At 44.5% G+C, this 20,500-nt stretch overlaps 1 protein-coding gene and 1 long non-coding RNA gene across 3 annotated transcripts in view; one reads left to right on the forward strand and one right to left on the reverse strand.

Moving 5' to 3' along the window:
* LOC137373811 (uncharacterized) overlaps positions 1 to 20,500 on the forward strand; it is a 53,153-nt gene that overhangs the window by 1,174 nt on the left and 31,479 nt on the right. For both annotated transcript variants that reach the window (XR_010975705.1, XR_010975706.1), the window contains exon 2: positions 6,668 to 6,773. This is a non-coding gene — a long non-coding RNA (uncharacterized lncRNA). The remainder of the gene's footprint in view (positions 1 to 6,667; positions 6,774 to 20,500) is intronic.
* The window catches only part of slc35f4 (solute carrier family 35 member F4), a 210,542-nt gene continuing 196,541 nt past the window's right edge, over positions 6,500 to 20,500 (reverse strand). Inside the window, exon 7 of the mRNA XM_068039212.1 lies at positions 6,500 to 6,760. Within this exon, the coding sequence (XP_067895313.1) occupies positions 6,519 to 6,760 (242 nt within the window). The 3' untranslated portion in view covers positions 6,500 to 6,518. The remainder of the gene's footprint in view (positions 6,761 to 20,500) is intronic.

Genomic DNA, 20,500 nt, shown 5'->3' on the forward strand with positions numbered 1-20,500 from the left:
AGGGCTTCAGATTCCTGGGACATTGGGACCAGCTCTGGGAGAGGTGGGACCTGTACAGGCCGGACGGGTTGCACCTGAATAGAGCCGCGACTGAGTTCCTTGCTAGTGTTGTTAGGGAGGGTTTAAACTAGCTTGACAGGGGGATGAGGATCTGAGTGTAGACTCAGCTGGGACAAAATCAGAAATTAAAATGGAAGGCGGAAAATTAATGGATGAGTCTGGAAGACAGAGGAAACGAGGGCTATAAAATAAAAAAAAAAGTTTGGCAGTGCTCAAGAGTATCTATTTCAATGCAAGGAGTATAGCAAATTAGGAAGATGAACTGAGGGCAGTATGATATCATAGCCAATACAGAAACATGGCTTAAAGAGGGACAGGAATGGCAGCTCAACGTTCCTGGTTACAGGGTTTTCAGACGCGATAGGGAGGGGGATAAGAAAGGAGGGAAGTGGCAATTCTGGTCAAGGAAACTATCACAGCTGTGAGGAGGGATGATATGTTGGAAGGTTCATCAAATGAGGCCATATGGATTGAGCTAAGGAACAAAAAAGGGTCAATCACACTGTTGGGAGTGTACTATAGACCCCCACAACAGTCAAAGGGAGATAGAAGAGCAGATATGTAGGCAAATCTCTGAGAAGTGCAAGAATGATAAGGCAGTAATAGTAGGGGATTTTAGTTAGCCCAATATTAAGTGGGATAGTTTTAATGTGAAAGGAATTGAAGGAGCAGAATTCTTGAGGTGCATTCAGGAGAATTTTTTTGCCCAGTGTATAGCAAGTCCAACAAGAGAGGGCGCAGTTTTAGACTTAGTTTTAGGAAATGAAGATGGGCAGGTGGAAAGAGTGGCAGTGGGAGAGCATTTTGGTGGTAGTGATCATAATTTAGTCAGTTTTAACATAATTATGGAAAAGGACAGAGCTGGAATAGGAGTTAGAGTTCTCAATTGGGGCAAGGCCAATTTTACTAAACCGAGGAGAGATTTAGTGAAAGTGGACAGGAAACAACTGCTTGAAGGTAAATCAGTGTCAGAACAGTGGGAGGCATTCAAAGGGGAGATTCAAGGGGTTTAGGGTAAACATGGTCCCACAAAGAAAAAGGGTGAGGCAGCCAAATCTAGAGCCCCATGGATGTCAAGGAGCCTACAGAATAAGATAAGGCAGAAAAGGAAAGCTTAAGTCCGACACCGAGAACTCAATACTACAGAAAGCCGAGAGGAGTACAGAAAGTGGAGAGGTGAAATCAAAAAGGAAAGGCGGTACAGTAGCGTGGTGGTTAGCACCGCGGCCTCACAGCTCTAGGGACCCAGGTTCAATTCTGGGTACTGCCTGTGCGGAGTTTGTAAGTTCTCCCTGTAACCGCGTGGGTTTTCGCTGGGTGCTCCGGTTTCCTCCCACAGCCAAAGACTTGCAGGTGAGAGGTAAATTGGCAATTGTAAATTGTCCCTAGTGTAGGTAGGTGGTAGGAAATATGGGATTGCTGTAGGGTTAGTATAAATGGGTGGTTGTTAGTTGGCATAGACTCAGTGGGTTGAAAGGGGCTGTTTCAGTGCTGTATCTCTAAATATAAAGAGGGGGCATGAAAGAATATTGACAAGCAAAATCAAGGTGAACCCAAAGATGTTTTTATCAATACATTAAGTGTAAGAGGATAACTAAGGAGAGTGTAGAGCATATAAAAGATCAAAAAGATAACCTATGCATAGGAGCGGAAGATGTTGGTATGGTTCTTAATGAATACTTTGCGTCTGTCTTCACAAAAGAGGGGGACAATGCAGATATTGTAGTTAAGGAGGAAGAGTGTGAATATTGGATGTGATAAACATAGGGAGAGAGGAAGTATGAATGGGATTAGCATCCTTGAAAGTTGATAAATCACCAGGGCCAGTTGAAATATATCGTAGGCTGATAAAAGGAGCAAGAGAGGAAATAACAGAGGGTCTGACCATCATTTTCCAGTCCTCACTGGATACAGGTGTGGTGCCAGAGGATTGGAGAATTACTAACTTTGTACCTCTGTTTAAAAAGGGAGCGAAGGATAGACTGAATAATTACAGGCCAGTCAGTTTAACCTCATTAGTGGGCAAATTATTGGAATCTATTCTGAGAGACAGGATAAACTGTCATTTAGAAAGGCACAGGTTACTCAAGGATAGTCAGCAAGGGTTTGTTGAGGGAAGATCTTGTTTGACCAACTTGATCGAATTTTTTGAAGAAGTAACAAGGAAGATAGATGAGGCTAGTGCAGTTGATGTGATCTACATGGATTTTAGCAAGGTATTTGACAAGGTCCCACATGGCAGACAGGTAAAAATAATCCCATGGGATCCAGGGAAATGCAGCAAGGTGGATACAAAATTGGCTCAGTGGCAGGAAACAAAGGGTAATTGGTGGCGGCTGTTTTAGCGACTGGAGGGCTGTTACCAGTGGCGTTCCGCAGGGCTCAGTATTGGCTCCCCTGCTTTTTGTGGTGTATATTAACGATTTGGACGTAAATGTAGGGGGCAAGATCAAGAAGTTTGTGGATGATTCAAAGATTGACAATGTGGTAGATAGCGAAGAGGATATCTGTAGGCTGCAGGAAGATATTGATGGTCTGGTCAGATGGGCAGAAATGGAATTCAACTTGGAGAAGTGTGAGGTGATGCATTTGGGGAGGTCAAACAAGGCAAAGGAATACACGATAAATGGGAAAATACTGAGAAGTGTCGAGGAAGTAAGGGACCTTGGAGTGAATGTCCTCAGATCCCTGAAGGTAGCGAGACAGGTCAATAAGGTGGTTAAGAAATTGGATATGGAATCCTTTCCTTTATTAACCGAGGTATAGAATACAAGAGCAGGGAGGTTATGCTAGAACTGTATAACTCATTGGTTAGGCCACAACTTGAGTACTGTGTGCAGTTCTGGTCAACTCATTACAGGAAGGATGTAATTGCCCTAGAGAGGGTGCAGAGGAGATTTATGAGGATGTTGCCAGGACTGGAAAAACGCAGCTATGAGGAAAGATTGGATAGGCTGGGGTTATTCTCCTTGGAACAGAGAGAGCTGAGGGGAGATCTGATTGAAATGTACAAAATTTTGAGGGGCCTGGATAGGATGGAGGTGGAGGGTCTATTCACCTTAGCAGAGAGGTCAGTGATGAGGGGGCATAGATTTAAAGTGATTGGAAGAAAAATTAGAGGGGAGATGAGTAAAAACGTTTTCACCCAGAGGGTGATGATCTGGAACTCACTGTCTGAAAGTGTAGTTGAGGCAGAGACCCTCAACTCATTCAAAAGGAGTCTGGATATGAACCTCAAGTGCCGTAAACTGCAGGACTACGGACTAAATGCTGGAAGGTGGGATTAGAATAGGTGGATCGTTTTTTGGCCGGCATAGACATGATGGGCCAAGTGGCCTCTTTCTGTGCCTTAAACTTTCTATGATTCTATGATTCCTGTCTTTATTTTGGCATCGAAAGATACAGTGAAAGAGGTAACAGAATAGGTCAGATTATGCCCTTCCACCAGCTAGCCAACAAATTTCATTTCTCCCTGCATGCAACCACTATCTCAAGCTGTGGTACAGCCTCCAGAACTCTGAATATTCAGCTTATGTCAATCCCTCAGAACTCTTGTTCCATTTCCCAAGACTCCTCTTCATCCTGGTGTACCATCTCACCTCTGTAACTGAAAACATGAGAGAAAAGCTGAGGGACGCTGTGGGCAGTAAACCATAAACCATGCAAAGTCTATTGATCAGCGGACATTGAACAGACCTTTAAACCCGTCACCTTAACTCGTCAACAAAATACCAACTGGAGGTTTACCATCAACATTTGCGGAACATAAGAATGGGTATTCAGCCATTCAGTGCTGACCTGAAACATTAACTCTGTTTCTCTCTCCACAGATGCTGCCAGACCTGCTGAGTATTTCCAGCATTTCATGCTTTTATTTCAGATTTCCAGCATCTGCAGTATTTTGCTTTTATTATAATAGCATGCTGTTTTCACTTTCTAGCCATTCTTGTCTGTCAGTCTTATTGGGCTGAATTTTCGTGCCCCACTGAGGTCAGGAACGGAGGTGGATGGGGCCCCAAAATACCACTGCAAGCCGGTATGCTGGTTTCCCAACCCCACTCCCGTTTCCGAACATATTTGTCGAGGCAGATTTGGGACCAGCAGGGCTACCCACTGCCACCAGGTGGGCGAATAATTAGCTCATTAAAGAGCCTTGTTAAGCACACTGAAAGAAGGTTGACTGGGATTTTCCAGTTGGCCTCCAGTTTCCCGATGCAATGTGGGGCAGTTTAACTGCCTGAAGGCGGTCACCCAGCAGCAGGCCAGAGGAGCCAGCGCTCCAGATGGGCCTACAGGCCCTCCCTGTTTGCCTGGAGGTATTCCTGCAACCCCACCCCTCCAAAAGTGGTGGCCTCGCTAATGAATCTATTGGTTACCTATAAGTTTTGAAAATGTTGGTGAGAGGGCGCCTTCATGTTGAAGCACCCTCTAGGTTACTTACCCTCCACTGCAACCTGCTGCTCCTCTCAAGCTGGAAGGCGCCTGATTGGCCCTCCAGCTTCGAGAGCCCACCTGCCGCCCTTTATTGAACAGGGAATCTGTCTCCATACGATTTAAGGAGACGTCTCCTTGAAAATCCCAAAGGGTGACTCCTTCCCCCCAGGGTCCGGTTTGGGACCCAGAAATAGTCCCGACTCCTGCTTCCCACCCCTGAAGGGAAATGCGGGGAATCAAACATATGGGTCCTAAATTCTTGGGGTGGAGACGGGGGCATTGCATTGGCATTGAGGAGATAAGTGGAATTTTGGATGAACCTTGGATCTACCAGGGTTCCACCCCTTTTCCACCCTAGCTCTTTTGGAGGCGTGTACATAAGACAAATAAACAGATATATTATAATACAATGTAACTGAGGGAAATATGAGATACATGTTCCTCATTTACACGCTTTGTGATGCTGATTAGCAGGATTGCATGTGCATCCTGACATCCAGTCTTGTTAGTGGGGGAATAGGGAGCATTAAAAATATAAAGGCTAGTTTCAGCTATGTAAAGCAATCAGTTATATTTCTAAAATTTGCAAAAGAAATACATGGATTCATAGAATCATACAGCATAGAACTAGGCCATTCGGCCCATCGTGCTTGTACCGGCTCTTTGAAAAAGCTATCTGTCAGTAACTAGCCCCAGTCCTCTGCTCTTTCCTCATAGACCAGCACATTTTTCATTTTTAGGTATATATCCACTTGCTTTTGAAAGTTACGATTGAATCCATTTCCACCCGCCTTTCAGGCAATGAATCCGTGATCGTAACAATTCACTGAGTAAAAGAAATTCTTCTCATCTACCCCGCCCCCGCCCAAGGATTTTTTGCCAATTATCTTATATTGGTGTCCTCTGATTACTGACCTTCCCACTAGTGGAAACAGTTTCTCCAGATCTACTGTATCAAAACCAGTGTGGAACAGAAATTCAGGACCAAGGCGGCCTTGACAATCACAGGTAAGGATTGAGGCTCTAGTCACACCTGCAGCAGGTGACAGAGCTTGGTTACAGCTTTCTTACTGAAGCAGGAAAGGGGAGAGTTATGAGTAATGGAGTTGCAACTGGTGCAGATATGAGCAGAGACTAACTGAGCTGAGAGTTAGGAGCCTAACCTTGACAACCCAGGGAAGGTCATTGAACTGCTTTTACCAGGGTCCTCGGGTCTAAGCTCCTGCAATCGCCTCCCTAAGCTACCTCTTCCTGTTGTCAATGTATTTGTTGCCTAGAGTACTCTTAGTCCCTCTGGGGAGAACAGGATCTCCCTCCTCCTCCTGATTGCCTGAACAAGGACTGCCAATGTTGTGTCTGAGAAACTGCAAGTCTTGCAGCCATGTCATCCAGTTTCAAAGTGCCTCCTGCTGCAAGTAGCCACAATACACCTCTCTTTTAACAGGTACAGGCTGCCTTTAAGTGATGTCAGTGACATCTGATTTCCTCCGCACAGCCCCCCAAGCAACTGCACTGCCAATAAACAACATGGGTAGCAGTGGCTGTGTGCCAGTCTCATAATGAGCTGCGAGAACAAATTTCCCATGCATTAACTGCAACACTTAAACAGTATTCAAATAAGTCACAGTATGATCTATATCTGACAAAGCAGGACACTGTTACATATGCTCTATAGGTCTTTTATTTTGATTGTGTTAGAATACAATTGAATGCAGTAACAACAATCAAAAAAAATGTTCTTTTTAACCAAAGAACTGTATTATTAAATAAATAATAATAAAACAAACAATGCAAGGACCTTTACAAAAACTTTATTAGACATTAACACCCATTCCCATGTAACTTTATAAAGTTTAAATTGCAATAACATATTCTTTGTAATTTATTAACTGTATTATACTTACATTGTATACCATAGATCTTGGCTTCAAAATAATACTGTCATAATAGCATACTAATGTTTCACAAAACTAAATTATATTCACAGAATATACATCTTCGTGCATTTAAAAACTTAGCTGCTTTTAAGCTAAAGGAATTGAAACTGTTCCATTTGCTCTGCTTCTGCTCCGAGTGTGGACACTGGACTCTGTGGTGTCTTCTGTTTGTTCTTCATTTTTTTTCTCTTTTAATCTGTTAATAAACCTTAAAGTTATTTCATCCCATTCTTCAGGAAGAAGCATGAGCAGGAAGCCAATGCATATGATAGTAGTTGCAGCCAACCTCACCACACTGAATATTACCTCATGTTTCATAAGGTCGACAGCTGTGTAAAAAAGGTAATTGAATTCAGTTAAAATATTCCTGTACAATTTATTACTGATGTTGCAAATTGAATGTAGTCTAACCTTCATATTCTATAGTAATGGAAGACCATACGCAATTTAATAGTTATTCAGAAATGCCTCAAAATTATCCTTGAATTATGCTGTGGTTTCCTTCTGTATGTTTTATGGTTAAAACATTACATTTCACACCTAACTTATTTGCGCATGTCACCCGAGCATAATCCAATCTAAGGAATCAGATGTGCTGTGTCTTATTTTTTAAATATTTCAGAATTCTGAAAATTACCATAACTTGCTTTGCTTCTTCCTTTGCCTCCAACCAGTAAAATGGGGATCACCTTAAAGGGGTAATTTTGTGAGTCCATGCTACAGGTGGGAAGGGAATTTTGGAATTTCAGGCACACAATATCTATAATTCATCGAATCATTAGAATGGTTAAAGCACAGAAGGAGGCCATTTGGCCCAATAGTTGTTTGTCATTAATTTCATTTTTTGGAAAATTAGGAGCAGGATGTGCCAAAATGTCTGCTAGATGCAGCCAGTAGGTAAGATTCTCTGCCCACACTGCAAACTCGTAAAATGCCCCCTTACATCAAAACAAATTCTGCAAAATGGAAAAAATGCAAATAAAAGCTTCAAATACTTCCTTTTTAGAAATAACTGTACAGCGTGAAGCTTATAGCAGGACTCATAACTTGAACCTGGCATTAGTTTGAATTCACACAGACTGATGGAACAAAGGTGTCCTCTCTCTGCTGGCGGTGAAGGGTTAACTGACAATGTGGGCCTTGCAGTCAGAGGGTGAGGATCATAAAATTAGAGCTTCAACCCAGTGCCTTGTGTTACGACCAAGTGAGAAAGGTATTTAGGGATCCCTCTCAGCCTTTACCTGGTCTTACTGTAATAGGGTTTAATTTTAAACACACCGTGTTTTTAGCTCCCCCTTGGTGAATCTTTGTTCACCACTTTCAATTCTAAGGCAAAGAAACCAGCACAAACAAGTTTTCTCAGGTTTAAAGAAGAAAAGAGACATTATGTTAAACTTAAACTCTAATTCGGTTAACGCCTACAGATACACGATGCGCCCACACGAGCATGCACACGCAATACACGCATGCAAATAGGGACAGAAAAGAGCAGAAGAAAAATAAAGTGAAAAAGTTTGAGACAACCTCTGAAGGGGGTTTGTTATGTGCTTCAAGCTCGCTGTCGAGTCCTTGATTGTAGGTAGTGTTATGACCAGGTGAGAAAGGTGTCTAGGGGTCTGTTACTATCTTCACCTGGTCTTATTATAACAGGGTTTTATTTTTAAACACTGTGTTTTGAGCTCCCCCTTTTGTGAATCCTTGTTCTCAGCTTTCCTATTATAAGGCAAAGAAACCAACACACCAGGTTTTCTCAGGTTTAAAGGAGAAAGTGAAATTTATTAAAATATAGACTTAAACTCTAATATGGTTGACGCCTACGGATATATGACGCGCCCACGCTAGCATGCACACGCGATATACACATGCAAATAGGGACAGAAAAGAGGAGGAAAACAGAGTAGAGAGGGGTTTGAGGCAATATCAGAAGAGTTTCTTGTTAACTGTGCTTCGAGCTCACTTGATTGTAGGTAGTCTTGCTGTTCATCGGGGCCCAGTGTTTTTCTTAACCCTCGTTCACGTAGGAGACTTCTCTCTTTGAAGTTAATGTGTTTTCACAAGATTCAGTTCCATGGGAAAGAGATGGAGGCAGGCAGAACTGGAGAGGAGGTTCTGTTCCAACCGGGAACACATGGCTTTCTGAGTTCAAATTCTGTTTTTCCAATTTAAAACTCCCCTAGTTGGCCAGCAGGTATCACATGACCAACTGGTTTGACTTCTGTGTATTGGGACAGGGACTGGTTCCTCATTGTTCCAACATTGTCTGTTACTACGCAAATGTCTTTCCAGTCAGGGGCTTGCAATTTTAAGTTTTACTGTTCATGTGGTGAAATAATGTGTGCCTCAGTCTTGGTAGGTGGGGAACTTGCCTGACAGTAGCCTTGCTTTTCCTTGGGGCCCAGTATTCTTCTTAAACCTTGTTCAATGTAGGAGGCTTTTCTCTCTTGGGGTTCATGTGTCTTCAGTGGGTTTTGGAGTTCCGTGAGAACAAGATGGGAGCAGGCAGAAGAGAGGTCTTCTCAGCCCAGGAGCATACAGCTTTCTGAGTTCAAATTCTCTGTGGCGAATTCAATAAAACCTGCAACAACCAGTTAGTCATGTGATCAGCTGGCCTAATCAGTCTTGGCCTTGTGGATTGTATTGTCCTAGCAGACCTTGGAATGTCTCCTCTACACACAATACCTGGTGATCAAAGGTCCATTGTGGGTTAAATTAGAACAGGGAACAGCCCCTTTGTCCTTTCAAGTACTGTCTGCCAATATGCAAAAATGTCTTCCCAGCCAGTCTGGTGGCCCTTGTAATAGGCATTCTCTTCCTTCCCAGCAACAATTTGAAATTTAATGTCCTTGTGGTGAAATTAATATGCCTCATTCTTGGCAGCTGGGGGCCTGCATGACACCTGATTATCTGTGCACTGTGTTTTGTGGGGCTCTTTTTGGGGTGGGGGGCAGCAGAAAGAAGCCACATCATTGGCACATGCAGGCATCATTTAAATACAAAATATAAATACGTCCCACACTGAATTTCATATCTTCAAGCAAGGCTGTGCCCACAGTGTGAACATGGGCTGTCCTCGAACAGGACCTACTGACACAAACAAAGAACAACCTTGCATTTTTATTGGATTGTTCAAATTCTCAGGACTTCCAAAAGTGCTTCACAGACAATTATTACTTTTAAAGTGGCAAACACAGCAACCAATTTGTGCACAGCGAGGTCCCACAAATTTGGGGCAGCAGAGTGGTGCAGTGGTTAGCACTGCAGCCTCACAGTTCCAGCAACCTGGGTTCAGTTCTAGGTATTGCCTGTGTGGAGTTTGCAAGTTCTCTCTGTGACTGCGTGGGTTTCCACCAGGTACTCCAGTTCCCTCCCACAGCCAAAGGTTTGCAGGTTGATAGGTAAATTGGCCATTGTAAATTGCCCCTAGTGTAGGTAGTGGTAGGAGAATTGAGGGAAGTGGGGATGTGGTAGGGAATATGGGATTAATATAGGATTAGTATAAATGGGCAACCGATGGTCAGCACAGACTCAGTGGGCCAAAGGGCCTGTTTCAGTGTTGTATGACTCTACAATCAGAGGCTTCTTAAAGGGAGATGCTAACTTCTGACGCAGATAAACAAAAATATTTGTATTTTAAAATATATTTTGCTGCATTTTGCTCCATGCAGTAGTTCATTTTGCGATATAGTTCTCTATTTTTGCATTTTGGTATTTTTCTTCATAATTCTTAGTTGCTACCAGCATTTAAGTTGCATTGTACAAAGAATCAGTTCATTTTAGCCCTATCTAAAAGTTAACAGTTAGTTTAGTGTATGTTACCTGGGCCCACTGCCCTCCCCCAGCCACACCTGCTCTTTGTTTTCTCAATGAAATTGATCCGGATGAAACTGACGAGCACAGCTGCCGATACTTCAATCTCCGATCCTGCTGTCTTCACAGTCCAGAGTGTCTGCAGCCACGGCATGCGGTAAGTCCATTGAGGCGAAGAAGGAGCTGCGGGACCCGAGAGAAGTCCTGTGAAAAGGTGCCCCGAACACCCAAAACATCCACGAACGGCCGCAACTTCAAAGCGCCCGCGGGAGATGGCTCGGAGAGCATCTGCAGCGCACTGTCGGCAATGCTGCATGCCTTTATTTAAACCACTGCAAAAAAAAACCCTTAGCAAATGTAATCACCTCTAAGTCTGCCAAATGATGCTTCACCTCCCGAAGGACGTGGATGAGCTTTCCGGACGTCGATGGTGGGCACTGAGGAAATGGCTTATTACCTGCACCAGATTCCACCCCCCCTCCCCCCCCCTTTACCCCCCTTCCACCCCCCCCCCACCCCCGTCCCCTTCCCTGCTCCACCCTCTCAGCTCACCCCCTCACAACCCCGTCCCAGCCCGCCCCCCCTCGCACCATCTTCACCCCGCACCCCCTTCCCCTGCACCCCCCCCACCCCCTCCCTCTACCCCTCCCCCTTGCATCCCCTCCTCCCACCGGCACCATCCTACACCTGTGTAGGGGCCCCAACAACCCCACTGCCTTGTGGGCGTCTCGGGAGAGACCAAGGCTAAGGGAGTAAACCCTAACAGAAAATCCGGAGCGGAACCCCGTAGGCGGTCATGTGTCACCTTTGGCATGTTTCCGGCAGTTCCTGCAGCCATACTGGTGCCAAACGTCGTGTCCTGCACTCCTTTGGACCCCACCAGAAAGGCCGAGAGGGGGGTTTTGACGACTGGGCAACTCTCAACCTCCATAAATTTGCCCAGGCATGCGCCATGGAGAGGTCACTCCATAGTTGCCTCACAGCGACTACAACAACACGGAAGGCAGCAGTTACGGGTTATAAGTCCAGATAAATTGGCGTAGAAACTGGGCGCCACGGGTTGCCTTTGTCGGTGGGAGAGGTCATTGCACCTCACTGGACAGCTACCGCCCGCCTCAAACCGGGCAGCCCCCGGTCAATAAGGTTCTGTCCCGCCACAGTCTGCCTGCTTCAATGGGTGCTTGGAGCTCAGGGTCATTGCCCGAAAGGTGGACTGATACACCGCACCAAACAACATGAAAAAAGGAAAGAAGGTACCAGCCCTTCGCTTTGCAAGCTGGAACGTCAGAACTATGTGTCCTGGCCTGTCGGAAGACCTTACACAAATCAACGATTCTCGGAAGACCGCCATCATTAACAACGAGCTCAGTAGACTCAATGTGGACATTGCAGCACTTCAGGAGACTCGCCTCCCCGCGAGTGGCTCTCTAGCAGAGCAAGACTACACCTTCTTCTGGCAGGGCAGGGATCCTGAAGAACCAAGACAGCATGGAGTGGGCTTCGCCATCAGAAACTCCTTGCTCAGCATGATAGAGCCTCCCTCAAATGGCTCGGAACGCATACTGTCCATCCGACTGCTCACCACCTCTGGTCCAGTACACCTACTCAGCATCTATGCTCCAACACTCTGTTCCGCACCTGAAGCTAAAGACCAGTTCTATGAACAACTCCATAACATCATTAGCAGCATCCCCAACACCGAACACCTATTCCTGCTGGGGGACTTTAATGCCAGGGTTGGGGCCGACCATGACTCATGGCCCTCCTGCCTTGGGCGCTATGGCGTTGGAAGGATGAATGAGAACGGGCAGAGACTGCTTGAGTTGTGTACCTATCATAACCTCTGCATCACCAACTCGTTCTTTCACACTAAACCCTGTCACCAGGTTTCATGGAGGCACCCAAGATCACGTCGTTGGCACCAGCTAGACCTCATTGTCACAAGGCGAGCCGCCTTAAACAGTGTTCAAATCACACGCAGCTTCCACAGTGCGGACTGCGACACCGACCACTCCCTGGTGTGCAGCAAGGTTAGACTCAGACCAAAGAAGTTGCATCATTCCAAGCAGAAGGGCCACCCGCGCATCAACACGAGCAGAATTTCTCACCCACAGCTGTTACAAAAATTTCTAAATTCACTTGTAACAGCCCTTCAAAACACTCCCACAGGGGATGCTGAGACCAAGTGGGCCCACATCAGAGACGCCATCTATGAGTCAGCTTTGACCACCTACGGCAAAAGTGCGAAGAGAAATGCAGACTGGTTTCAATCTCATAATGAAGAGCTGGAACCTGTCATAGCCGCTAAGCGCATTGCACTTTTGAACTACAAGAAAGCCCCCAGCGATTTAACATCCGCAGCACTTAAAGCAGCCAGAAGTACTGCACAAAGAACAGCTAGGCGTTGCGCAAACGACTACTGGCAACACCTATGCAGTCATATTCAGCTGGCCTCAGACACCGGAAACATCAGAGGAATGTATGATGGCATGAAGAGAGCTCTTGGGCCAACCATCAAGAAGATCACCCCCCTCAAATCTAAATCGGGGGACATAATCACTGACCAACGCAAACAGATGGACCACTGGGTTGAGCACTACCTAGAACTGTACTCCAGGGAGAATGCTGTCACTGAGACTGCCCTCAATGCAGCCCAGCCTCTACCAGTCATGGATGAGCTGGACATACAGCCAACCAAATCGGAACTCAGTGATGCCATTGATTCCCTAGCCAGCGGAAAAGCCCCTGGGAAGGACAGCATTACCCCTGAAATAATCAAGAGTGCCAAGCCTGCTATACTCTCAGCACTACATGAACTGCTATGCCTGTGCTGGGACGAGGGAGCAGTACCCCAGGACATGCGCGATGCCAACATCATCACCCTCTATAAAAACAAAGGTGACCGCGGTGACTGCAACAACTACCGTGGAATCTCCCTGCTCAGCATAGTGGGGAAAGTCTTTGCTCGAGTCGCTCTGAACAGGCTCCAGAAGCTGGCCGAGCGCGTCTACCCTGAGGCACAGTGTGGCTTTCGTGCAGAGAGATCGACTATTGACATGCTGTTCTCCCTTCGTCAGATACAGGAGAAATGCCGTGAACAACAGATGCCCCTCTACATTGCTTTCATTGATCTCACCAAAGCCTTTGACCTCGTCAGCAGACGTGGTCTCTTCAGACTACTAGAAAAGATCGGATGTCCACCAAAGCTACTAAGTATCATCACCTCATTCCATGACAATATGAAAGGCACTATTCAACATGGTGGCTCCTCATCAGAGCCCTTTCCTATCCTGAGTGGTGTGAAACAGGGCTGTGTTCTCGCACCCACACTTTTTGGGATTTTCTTCTCCCTGCTGCTTTCACATGCGTTCAAATCCTCTGAAGAAGGAATTTTCCTCCACACAAGATCAGGGGGCAGGTTGTTCAACCTTGCCCGTCTAAGAGCGAAGTCCAAAGTACGGAAAGTCCTCATCAGAGAACTCCTCTTTGCTGACGATGCTGCTTTAACATCTCACACTGAAGAATGCCTGCAGAGTCTCATCGACAGGTTTGCGTCTGCCTGCAATGAATTTGGCCTAACCATCAGCCTCAAGAAAACGAACATCATGGGGCAGGATGTCAGAAATGCTCCATCCATCAATATTGGCGACCACGCTCTGGAAGTGGTTCAAGAGTTCACCTACCTAGGCTCAACTATCACCAGTAACCTGTCTCTAGATGCAGAAATCAACAAGCGCATGGGTAAGGCTTCCACTGCTATGTTCAGACTGGCCAAGAGAGTGTGGGAAAATGGCGCACTGACACGGAACACAAAAGTCCGAGTGTATCAGGCCTGTGTCCTCAGTACCTTGCTCTACGGCAGCGAGGCCTGGACAACGTATGCCAGCCAAGAGCGACGTCTCAATTCATTCCATCTTCGCTGCCTTCGGAGAATACTTGGCATCAGGTGGCAGGACTATATCTCCAACACAGAAGTCCTTGAAGCGGCCAACACCCCCAGCTTACACACACTACTGAGTCAGCGGCGCTTGAGATGGCTTGGCCATGTGAGCCGCATGGAAGATGGCAGGATCCCCAAAGACACATTGTACAGCGAGCTCGCCACTGGTATCAGACCCACCGGCCGTCCATGTCTCCGTTATAAAGACGTCTGCAAACGCGACATGAAATCGTGTGACATTGATCACAAGTCGTGGGAGTCAGTTGCCAGCATTCGCCAGAGCTGGCGGGCAGCCATAAAGACAGGGCTAAATTGTGGCGAGTCGAAGAGACTTAGTAGTTGGCAGGAAAAAAGACAGAGGCGCAAGGGGAGAGCCAACTGTGCAACAGCCCCAACAAACAAATTTCTCTGCAGCACCTATGGAAGAGCCTGTCACTCCAGAATTGGCCTTTATAGCCACTCCAGGCGCTGCTTCACAAACCACTGACCACCTCCAGGCGCGTATCCATTGTCTCTCGAGATAAGGAGGCCCAAAAGAAAGAAAAAGAAAGTACAAAGAACTGACAATGAGTATGCCTTTGGCATTCTTAAATCGATGAGAAAGAGGAACTCATGAAGAATCAACAAATACAAATGCAATGTGAAATGTTTTGGCACATATGTCACTGTCCTGTGTTTATAGATCCCTCCACATAAACTGGACATGTCAAAGGACACTTGGCTCGAGTGCTGTGCTTCGACAAGCTGCCATAGAGCCATGTACTTCATAATAACCAGCTGACAACATATGGATCAGGGATAGCTTGTCCCATAGAAAGTTACATTTATAAAGGTCCTTCATGGGCTCCCAAAGCACTTCATAGCAATTCACTATTGTAATGTAGGAATGTGAAGCAGCAAATCTGCAGACAGTCAGAGCCGCACATCTATGATGATTTCATTCAACAGTGTTCCACAGAGACCACATTAAAGAAGAAATGTTGGGTGGCTTTCTCTTAGCAGAATGCAAGTATAGGAAATGCTGCTTCCTTTGGGAAGTAGCTTTTCAAGCAGTGAGCACAACCAATGCCCATTTACACACACTTCTTCAATGTGTCATAGCTTTATGGCACACATTTTCCAGAAGGTGAAGACAGCAAAGAACAGCAAACAGATGCTGAGCTATCTAGGCTGAGGTGATTCTCTGCAGGTTTCCAAAGTGTCACTGTCGCAGTTAGTCCACTTTACAGGCACCGCAAATTCCCTTTAGTGCATTCCCTTAAGAGCTGTTGTCAGATTGTGTACTTCCTAGGTAAGTGTGCTCCTAGCCAAGCTCTGCAGCCAAGCTTGTCATGCACCAATAGTCTATTCAAATTAAGGGCAGGAATGCTTGTCACAATATTTGGCATGACTTTTTGCATCGATGTACCTGCATCTTGGACCAGGTCAAGGCCATTTTTCCCACACTTCCTGGTTAGAGTTTAAATGTTACACATGAAATGAGGTTTTGCCTGCGACCTGGTAGCACACAACTCTCTGCCCCAATAACTTACGTGAGGGCAGGCTAGGAACTATTAACATTTTTACTTTTACTGTGTCATGGATTCTTGTATGTCTTAATGTGGTATTTTGCAATGCAAACTAACTGTGAAAATTTAATGACTTGCTTCAGCTCTTTCCACCTTCACAGACCTTCCATTTTACAACTTCAAACTTGCCTTCACCATATCCCCAAATCTGTTCCTGTTTTCTACTGCTAACTTCTAATTCAAAGCTATGAAATGCTTTGGGACAGTTATTGAATCATAAGAAGCTATATAACTACAAGTTGTATCTAAAGGACACTTTTTTGTCTTGCTTTCGGCCAATTTTCTTCCCTCTTCTCTTCACTGCCTTTGTGGTGAGGTATGATTCCACGGGTTATAGTTGCCCTCTACTGTCTCATTCGAGTCACCATTCTTCATGCATGAGCTTTGAAAGTGAATGTTGGGCTGGCTAGGATCGGCAGTGCTCACAGTTGAGTAGATTCTACATGCTTTGCTTTCTTATATTTTTATTTATTCTTTAAATTCTTAACAAGATACCAGTCTATACAAGTAATAGTTATCTTTAAAGTCATAGTTTTAGAATTTAAAATAGTAATAGTAATAAATGAAAAGCTTCAACAACATCTCTATTTTCGGCAATATCTTTTTATGATATAATTATAGGAAATTATTTTACTAAACTTATACTTAAAGTTGATAAGTCACCAGGACCATATAGGATGCATCTGAGGATACTGAAGGAAGTAATTGCGGAGGCATTGGCAATAATCTTCCAATCTCCCTTAGACACGTGTGTCATGCCATAGGACTGGAGAATTGCAAATGTTACACCTTTGTTGAAAAAAGGATCTAAAGATAAACCCAACAACTATAGACCAGTCAGTTTAACCTCAGTGGTGGGAAAGCTTTTAGAAATTATAATTTGGGATAAAATTAACAGTCACTTGGATAAGTGAGGATGAATTATGGAAAGCCAGCATGGACTTGTTAAAGGCAAATTGTGTTAACTAACTTGATTGAATTTTTTGATGAGGTAACAGAAAGGGTTGATGAGGGTAATGTGGTTGATGTGGTGGACTTCCAAAAGGCATTTAATAAAGTGCCACATTATAGACTTGCCAACAAAGTTAAAGCTTATGGAATAAAAGGGACAATGCTTAGATACAAAGTTGGCTGAGTAACAGGAAACAGGGAGTAGTGGTGAACAGCTGTTTTTTGGACTAGAGTAAGGCATACAGTGGGGCTCCCCAGGGGTCAGTACGAGGAACATTGATTTTCTTGATATATATTAATGATCTAGACTTGGGTGCACAGGGCACAATTTCAAAATTTGCAGATGACACAAAACTTGGAAGTATTGTGAACTGTGAGGATAGTGATAAACTTCAAGAGAACATAGACAGGCTGGTGAAATGGGCGGACACATGGCTGGAAATTTAATTCAGAGAAGTGTGAATTCATTTTGGTAGGAAGAACAAGGGGGTCAATTCTAAAGGGGTGCAGGAACAGAGAGATGTGGGGGTACATGTACGCAAATCATTGAAAGTGGCAGGGCAAGTTGAGAAAATGGTTAAAAAGGCATACGGGATCCTGGGCTTTATAAACAAGGCATAGAGTATGAAAGCAAGGAAGTTGTGATGAGTCTTTATAAAACACTGGTTCGGCCACAACTGAAGTACTTTGCCCAATTCTGGGCACCACACTTTAGGGAGAATATGAAGGATTTAGAGATTGTGCAGAAAAGATTTATGAGAATGGATCCACGGATGAGGGATTTCAGTTACGTGGGTAGATTGGAAAAGCTGGGACTGTTCTCCTTAGAGAAGAAGGTGGAGAGGAGATTTGATAGAGGTGTTCAAAATCATGAGGGGTCTAGACAGAGTAGATAGAGAAAATCTGTTCCCATTGGCTGAAGGGTCAAAAACCAGATGACACCGATATAAGGTGAATGGCAAAAGAACCAATGGTGGCCTGAGGAAAAAAATGTTTATGCAGCGTGTGGTTAGGATCTGAAATGCACTGTCTGAGAGTGTGGTGGAGCCAGATTAAATTGTAGCTTTCAAAAGGGAATTGTCTAAGCAACTGAAGAGAAAAAAATTGCAGGGCTACAGGGAAAGGACTAGGGAGTGAGGTGAACTGATTTGCTCTTGGAGAGCTGGCAAATGGCCACCTTCTATGCTGTAACCATTCTCTGATTCTAAACATAAATGCCAAGATAATTTTTAAATTGAATGAATTGAGACAAATAGGTTCACATGGCCTTTATTATGGGTATTACAGTTGAAGAAAGATGCCTGAACTAGCAATTAAAGGAAAGTTTTTGCTGCTATGGTTGTGCTTGTGTCCCGTGGATGATCGTAAAGAAATGGAAAACTCATTACCTTAAAAGTGCACCAGGGCTGCGCTGCTCTGCATCTCCTGACTGGCCTCTGACAGAAAAGCTGACAATTCAGGCACATGCAGTAAAGTCAGAGCCTCTTTCCTACCCCTATATTTTCTATGCTTCGCTCCAGAAATGCCTCATCACCACTGTTACGACCTCAATGAGACCATTAACATTAAAATACGAGATATGAACCCCAGACCAATTTAAAGAATTACACAAGATTTCACATTTTAAGACTTTTATTATAACAACTAAACTATTTGAAATCCCCAATAATAATATAATTATTACCACTACCAAATGCATCTTCCCCTCCCTTCCCCTGTCAGCATTCCGAAGGGATCGTTCCCTCCATGACACCCTGGTCCACTCCTCCATTACCCCCACCACCTCGTCCCCTTCCCATGGCACCTTCCCCTGCAGTCGCAGGAGGTGTAATACCTGCCCATTTACCTCCTCTCTCCTCACTGTCCCAGGCCCCAAACACTCCTTTCAGGTGAAGCAACAATTTACTTGTACTTCTTTCAATGTAGTATACTGTATTCGCTGCTCACAATGTGGTCTCCTCTACATTGGGGAGACCAAACGCAGACTGAGTGACCGCTTTGCGGAACACCTCCTCTCAGTCCGCAAGCATGACCCCGAGCTTCCAGTTGCTTGCCATTTCAACGCTCCCCCCTGCTCTCATGCTCACATCTCTGTCCTGGGATTGCTGCACTGTTCCAGTGAACATCAACGCAAGCTCGAGGAACAGCATCACATTTACCGATTAGGCACACTACAGCCTGCCGGACTGAACATTGAGTTCAATAATTTCTGAGCATGATGGGCCCCCCATTTTATTTTTAGTTTTTTTTTTCTTTTTCCTTTTTAAAATTTTTTTTGTGTTTATTTTATTTTATTTCATCTTAGTTTGTTCAGTTTGCTTACCCACTGTGTTTTTTCATGTTTGTACTTGCGGCTGTTCAATTTTCAGTCCGTTAACACCCTATCTGTACTCATGCTTTGTCTTTCAACACACCATTAACATATTGTTTGCCTTTGCTCCACGGCCTTCTGGTCAGCTATTCTGTGACCTTGTCCTATCTGCACCTTCTCCTTTGTTATCTCTTGCCCCACCCCCGCTTTACTTGCTTATAACCTTTTACATTTCTAATATTTGCCAGTTCTGAAGAAGGGTCACTGACCTGAAACATTAACTCTGCTTCTCTCCACAGATGCTGCCAGACCTGCTGAGTATTTCCAGCATTTCTTGTTTTTATTTCAGATTTCCTGCATCCGCAGTATTTTGCTTTTATTAAATGAAATCTCCTTTAAATAAATAGTACTCTGTAACTAGTCGATACCTCAAATTACAAAGAAAGGTATTTTCTTTACTTTTTAAAGCACTTGAAAACCTCACACCACACTTTGGTGGCAAAATATTTGTGGTTGTAAGTCCCAAACTCCTTCCAGTTGCAATTGGTTGGATCTCTAGACCTTTCCAACAGTCAATGTCCTCTTCGCTCACTTCTCAGTGCACTTTCAACCTGGACGTCCACGAATAAAGTGATCCCTGGTGATTCTGTTTGTCTTTTCCTTCTCCGCAAACTTCAACTTTCAAAACATGTTCAAGTCTTCATAGCCTTTCGCTGTATCAGGCTTCTCTGAGAGGAGGGATTCCCCCTCTCTCTCCCTTGAGGCTGCCAGTGCTGATTGTCTTCCTTTCTTACAGTCTGCTCTGAGGCTGCAACTGCTGGGCTCCTTTGCCTTCAGAAAATCTGTTAAATCTATCTGAAATCAAAAGTCAAAAGCACATTGTCCTTTTCCAATATGCAAAGTCCGTAAGTTTGGTTTCAGCAGCACCACCCGGGCTTTTCATTGTTTCCAGGTGTTAGCAGCTGCCATGCGTATTTGCATCCCCAGAATCACTGACTCTTTGTTTACAATCCAAAAGACTGGGAGGATGAAACCCATTGTTCTTCAGGTGTTATCCCTCGGTCGTCTCTGTTTCTCAAAAAAAAAGTCTTTGATCTGTGTTCTCTGTTGTCCTGGAAACCAAGATTTCTGTCTTTTCTTTAAGTAGAGTGGACGTTAGGTCACCTGACTTCTCTGACTCTTACCGTAAACTTCTAAAAATCGCAGTTTTTAAAAAGCAATTTTGTTACAAAGTTTAGTGTTCATAACAACCACTAAAGGGTTGTTTTAAAGAAGTGGATTTTCAAACTTACTTTTGATCTTCCTCACAAAGGAATATATTTATATTTAACTGCATTGGGGCTGAATGTGCTGTATTACTTTTTTGACTTTTGGTTTGCTTTAGTTGCATTTCGTTTGGTGCATGTTTTTTGGCCATTTTTTCTGTTTGAATGTGGACAGCTGAGCTCACCCAGCATCTACATATAACTTTCAAGCAGAAGCCACTGATAGC

The sequence above is a fragment of the Heterodontus francisci genome, chromosome 9, assembly GCF_036365525.1.
Source record: "Heterodontus francisci isolate sHetFra1 chromosome 9, sHetFra1.hap1, whole genome shotgun sequence".
Classification (NCBI taxonomy): domain Eukaryota; kingdom Metazoa; phylum Chordata; class Chondrichthyes; order Heterodontiformes; family Heterodontidae; genus Heterodontus; species Heterodontus francisci.